This window comes from Colias eurytheme, chromosome 4, assembly GCF_061535395.1.
Source record: "Colias eurytheme isolate Ceu_HAF_F1 chromosome 4, ilColEury1 Martin Lab GWU primary, whole genome shotgun sequence".
NCBI classification, from domain to species: Eukaryota; Metazoa; Arthropoda; class Insecta; order Lepidoptera; family Pieridae; genus Colias; species Colias eurytheme.
The window spans coordinates 375,236-381,864 of record NC_142983.1 but is presented as its reverse complement, the minus strand read 5'-3'; the positions used below and the strand labels follow the sequence as shown (position 1 = coordinate 381,864).

The window sequence follows — 6,629 nt, the reverse complement described above, 5'->3', positions numbered from 1 at the left end:
TTTAAAGCTTCAAAGAAGGGTAGCAACATCATATTCAAACTTATTTTTCACCAAGTTTTTATAAAACAACAAAGGTTTAAAACTTATCAATGTTGTGCTGAATAAACAAGGCATAAATTGCATACTTTAAAAATCTCAAGGCGCTCGGAAGCCTGTGACACAGATAGCGAGGATCCTTCAAGTAAGTAAGTCCTGGAGTCCTTATTTTTTCTTCCCTCCTATTATACATTATATATGACTAAGAGTACAGTCCTCTGACATACATTTTTAAGAGTATTTTCAAACGCTCCGAAATACAATGAAGATTTTTGTGTAGTGTATTTTTAATGTTTAGTATGTTTGTGCACGATTGTACGAAATATGCCTGAATAACTCATTTTTTTTTTTAATTTTATAAGTAATCTTTGTTTACTAATTTACGTCTTGTCTTAGCTGTTAATGAAGCACTTTTAATAATTCAAAAAATAAAGAATTGTTCAAAAAAGGTTCATTAAATGTATTATTTATTTATTTTATCATTGTAAATACAACAACGAGCTTTCGAGATTTTAGTGACCGCGCTCGTAAAGTTTTCGACTGTCTGGTTAAGCAATAAAATGAATAAATCGTATTTTAAATCCGTTGCTATCCATTGCATTACTTGTTATTTATTTTATATAAGGACAAAAAAATCAACTCAGTAAACGTGACTAAAAAACTGTTGCCTTTTAGACGCATAAATCGATATCCTAATCAATTCATTAAAAAATAAATGAGAAGTTTTAAAACACCTCCTAAATTCTTAGGTAACCTTGAAAGAATGAATCAATGAAAGTAGGTATAATGAAAGCTTTTATTGCAAGACAATTAACAGGTAATAATAATAGCTAAACTAAATCCTCCAAACTCTTCTGAAATACGTAACCTTAATAACTGTCAAATTGAAGATTGTGCTTGCGTTTGAACGATGAATGTTTTTATTTCAATACTAGGTTTCCGCCCGCGGCTTCGCCCGCGCAGTCAAAGAAAAACCCGCATAGTTCCCGTTCCCGTGGGATTTCCGGGATTGCGTCATTTTCCCGGGATAAAAAGTAGCCTATGTCCTTTCTCGGGTATCAAAATATCTCCATACCAAATTTCATGAAAATTGGTTCAGTAGTTTAGGCGTGATTGAGTAACAGACAGACAGACAGAGTTACTTTCGCATTTATAATATTAGTATGGATACATTCAGTATTTCGTCACTACAACATTACTAAACATATTTTACTTAACTTACTAAACATATTGTTCAAGCGAATTTTACATTAATTGAATTTTTGTTGTGTATTGATAGATGCGATGAACGTAAATCTAGTATGAAATAAACAGTCAAAGTGAATACACGTATTTTTTCTTCAATATCCCTCTACTGAGCTAATTTGAACCTTAACACAACAAATATATGGACCATCGATGCCGGATTATATTGAATAGAGGGATTAGCGAGCTCGACCAGCGAAGACAAAAGACGACATTCCTTAGATAACACGGGTGTTCTTTGCATCGGTATTGTGCAGTTTTTAATGTAAACAAGTTAGAATTGAATAATTACGTTTTATAACATTTGTGAAGATTGATTATTGGAAGATTTTACTTACTATTTACGAATATAAAAAATGTCACCGCCTACTGTGGAACAAAGTGGATATTTAAGTACATTGGAAGACTTAGCTAGTACTTTACAAAAAACACAAACGAACTTAAAGAAGTGTCCTAAGCAGCGATTAACGGAAGGTTATATCACAGCGCGATTGCAGACGATTGAAGAGTATTGGGCATCGTTTAAGCAAGCTCACAACGGTCTTGTTAAGTGTACGCCACGGGAACAGAAGGGAATATTGACATACTTCCTGAACGAAGAATATTATTTATATGAAGATTTGTATCTTAACTTAGAAGCCGACTTACGGGATTTATTAATTAAACTGAAACAACCGAATCAACCCGCTCCGCCGTGTGATATGTCAATAACATGCGTAGAAGGTCAACAATCGTTTTCTAAGTTACCCAGGATACAATTACCAACTTTTTCGGGAAGATATGAAGACTGGCCCACTTATCAAGATTTATTTAAAGCGCTCGTTCATGACACTTCATTAGGGGATGTACAGAAATTACATTATTTGAAAACAAGTGTTTGTGGTGAAGCCGAGATGTTGTTAAGAAATATACCTATTACCGGGTCGAATTATAAACAAGCGTGGGATACATTAAAAGGCCGATTTGGAAACAAAAAGATGATTGTTACTTCTATGTTAAAAAGATTATTTAACCAAAAGAAAGTAGTGAACCAGTCTGCAAGTCAAATTAAAGCGTTATTAGATACAACAACAGAGTGCATACAGAGCCTTAATAATTTGAATATTAACACCGATTCTTGGGATCCTATAATTATATTTCTGGTGGGGCAGAAGTTGGATACAGAGTCGTTAAAGGACTGGGAGGAACTTACACACAAGCATGGAAGTGATGAACTGTCTACATGGTTAGAACTGAAGAAGTTTCTTGAAGCTAAGTTTCGTACACTTGAACTTGTCACGCCAGTAACAACATCTACTAGGGAGAAATCTTCAACTTATAAGTCACATCACGCCACAGTCGAAGACGGCCGCCGGGATATTTATCACACACCACATGTTCGTGTTTCACCGGTATCGTGTACTTATTGCAACGGTGAGCACTACATATTCAACTGCAAGGAATTTGTGAATCAGTCGGTTGATGCGCGACAAGAGTTTGTGAAGAAGAATTATTTATGTTACAATTGCCTTCAACCGAATCATAATGTATACCGATGTAAACAAAGGAAAACATGTCGAGTTTGCGGAAGAAAACATCATTCACTTTTACATAAGGTTAGACTGACACATACGGACGAAGATGAACAACCACAACCAGAACAAAACATTACAACAGCACACTTCTCTAGAGAACAACCCGATCAACAAGTATTGTTAGCGACAGCACAAGTTATGGTTAAAGCGAAGAACGGTTACACACACATGCTTCGTGCTTTAATTGATCAGGGATCAGAGGCAACATTCGTTTCTGCGAGAGCAGCGGCACTTTTGGGTTGTACAAAATCCAAAATCAACGGTGTAGTCTCAGGAGTGGGAGAAGGAAATCGTATACAAATACAACATCTAGTCGATCTCGCAGTTTCGTCACGATGGAAAGAAGAAGATGGTAGTATTGAAGTCAGGGCTTACATTCTTAAGACTATTTCAACAAGTTTGCCCTCAACACACATCAAGACAAACTGTTCAGAGCTCCAAATGTTACCATTGGCTGACCCTACCTATCATACACCAGGAAGAATTGACATGTTGTTGGGAGCGGATGTCTATTGCAAAATTATAGAAGAAGGATTGGTAAAATTATCAGATGGGTTAGTGGCGCAGAAAACACGTTTGGGATGGGTTATATCAGGTCGAAGAGATGAAAAGGTTATTGATAACAAACACAATATAATAACACTACATATAACAAGGATGGTTGAAGAAGATAATGATTTACTTAGAAGGTTCTGGGAAATAGAAACAGATGTCTACAAAAGGAAGAAGATTCAAACAAAAGAAGAAGAACTATGTGAGGAGATTTACAAAAATACAACAAGAAGAGATTCAACAGGACGATATGAAGTACATTTACCGTTAAAACAAAGTATAGAAGACACGATTAAATTATGTGGAAAAACAAAAGAGCAAGCTATGAAGAGATTTACACAACTAGAAAAGAAATTTGAAAGAGATGAGAATTTGAAAACAGAATATACAAAGGTTATACATGAATACAAGGCAATGGGTCACATGAAACAGGTAAAGAATGTCAATAGCGATAATGCTATTTATCTGCCGCATCACGCAGTAATACGTGATGACAAAGAAACGACGAAGGTACGAGTCGTCTTTGATGCATCGGCTAAGGGTTCTAATGGCTATTCATTAAATGATTGTATGATGATTGGACCTGTCTTACAGCCAGACCTCAGAAGTTTAATTATAGCGTGGCGAATGCATAAGATATGTGTTGTGGGGGACATCGTTAAGATGTATAGAATGATCAACATGACTGGTAAACATACACCTTTACAACGCATCTTATGGCGAGATAATCCTCATGATCAAATTGAAGAATATGACCTAACAACTGTAACCTTTGGTACAGCAGCAGCTCCTTATTTAGCTGTGCGTACTTTACTACAATTAGCAGATGATGAGTTGCATAATTATACGGAAACTGATGTTATTAAAAAGGCTTTCTATATGGATGACCTCATGACAGGAAATGAAAATATTGAGAAGACAAAGAACATGTGTAAAGAAATAACAGAGATATTAGCTAAAGGAGGGTTTCAAATGCAGAAATGGTCTAGTAATTCAGAAGAAGTATTGAACTATTTACAAAGAAATGATATTGATACAAGGGACAAGATAAATATAAAGTTAGATGATGTAATAAGAATTCTCGGATTAACATGGGATAGAAAGGATGATGCATTCAAAGTATCAGTCAACTTACCAGAAATGAAGCAACCTGTAACAAAGAGAACAATTCTATCTGATGTGGCTCGACTTTTTGATCCTTTTGGGTGGCTTTCGCCTGTAATTGTTACTGCGAAGATTTTAATACAAAGATTGTGGTTAAGTAGCCTAGGATGGGACGATCAACTAACTCCGGATTTACGCGAAGAGTGGATAAGATACAGAGAACAACTTACACACTTGCAAAACCTCAAGATACCACGTTGGTTAAAAACTACACTTGATAATGACAAATTTGAATTACACGGTTTTGCAGATGCATCCACTCAAGCTTACGCTGCAGTTACATATCTGAGAGTTATTCATGAAGAGAAAATACATGTAACTATACTTGCATCACGAACTAAGGTTGCACCATTAAAGCAAATATCGGTACCTAGATTGGAACTTTGCGCTGCAGCCCTACTAGCGGAGCTGATTGAAGATCTTGTGGAAGTACTCAAAGTACCTAAACACAGAATATTCGCCTGGACCGATTCAATGGTTGTACTTTCATGGTTACAGTGTCAACCGATTCACTTGAAGACTTTTGTTGCAAATCGGGTTGGAAGTATAACACGAGTCTTGGATAACAAATGTTGGAGACACGTCAAATCTGCCGAGAATCCTGCAGATATTGCAACCAGAGGCATTGACGCATGTGATCTAGTAGATTCTGAGATTTGGTGGATGGGACCGGTTTGGTTACAACAAACAAACCTTCAACTTGAGAGATGTGATGTTCCAAAAATAGATTTAGAAATGAAGAAGCTAAAATGTAATGTTATTATAGAAGAAAAGCCAATTTGGGAGAGATTTTCCACTATGTCAAGAATGAAACGGGTACTCGCATATTGTAGAAGATTTGGTAAGAAACGGACAACACAAACACATCATTGTTTAACATCATATGAAATGGAATACATATTAGAAGAATGTATAAGATATTATCAAAACTTGGTTTATGAAAAAGATATAGAAGCGCTAAAGAAAGAAGGAAGAGTGAAGAAACGAAGTACACTTATAACATTAGCTCCCTTCATAGACGAAAGAGGCCTTTTGAGAGTAGGAGGCCGGTTGCAGAATGCATCACTGTCAGATAACTAAACATGCTATTATAATACCGAGTCATCAACACATTACAAGGTTGTTAGTTAACGAAGCACATACAAAAATGCTCCATGGTGGCATACAACTAATGTTAACTTACATTAGAACAAAATATTGGGTAATCACGAGTTCAAACGGCCATTATATACAAATTGATAGCGTTGCCTAAAGATTTTTAGTTTATTTGGTTTACATTTATACACAATCGTTATTTACAAATTTACAGTCCACTAATATTATGTCATTTACAGTTGTTGTATAAATTTATTTGAATGTTATTAGATGAGTTCATGTTGATTTTACTACTGTATAAAAAACTATTGTTTTTGGCCGCCGGTATGTTCAAGCGAATTTTACATTAATTGAATTTTTGTTGTGTATTGATAGATGCGATGAACGTAAATCTAGTATGAAATAAACAGTCAAAGTGAATACACGTATTTTTTCTTCAATATCCCTCTACTGAGCTAATTTGAACCTTAACACAACAAACACATATATTATACATAAAATATATTACGGGCTTTACAATTTAAGTTAAAATACGTTTCAAATAAATAATTCGGAACATTCACGTGTTTTCAAAACTTTGGGCGTATAGTCAAATATAACCGTGGACCGAGGCACAGTTGCTTACGTTTTTATTTTAATGTCACTACAAGTACAGTGTAATAAACTAGAGCACTTTCCTTAATTCAAAACTGCACCAACGTTTCACACAATAAACGCTGTTCTAAATGAGATGAACTATATCGTATTCAGGAGCTTCTGTATGGTTAAATAATTTTTCCTCATTAAGTTTTCAGAAAAATCATAATTCAACATTTTATCTTTGTGAAATATACATTAATTGAAAACGTATGGTCATAAGCGGTTGAATCTACGTAGCAACTAATTAAGTTTTCTTCAACTTTCAAGGAAATTATATAAAACACATGACACACACATTTAAATTTCATGTAATTGTATCCACGC

At 35.0% G+C, this 6,629-nt stretch overlaps 1 protein-coding gene across 1 annotated transcript; it reads left to right on the top strand.

The window, feature by feature from the left end:
* The first annotated feature begins 1,637 nt into the window (after positions 1-1,637).
* Positions 1,638-5,651, top strand: LOC149908721 (uncharacterized). Its single transcript, XM_090101496.1, has one exon. It carries the CDS (start codon positions 1,638-1,640, stop codon positions 5,649-5,651), a length of 4,014 nt encoding a protein of 1,337 aa, XP_089957622.1.
* Positions 5,652-6,629: the final 978 nt, after the last annotated feature.

Coding starts and splice junctions, on each gene's coding strand:
- LOC149908721 (XM_090101496.1), top strand. CDS start 1,638: ATGTCACCGCCTACTGTGGAACAAAGTGGATATTTAAGTACATTGGAA.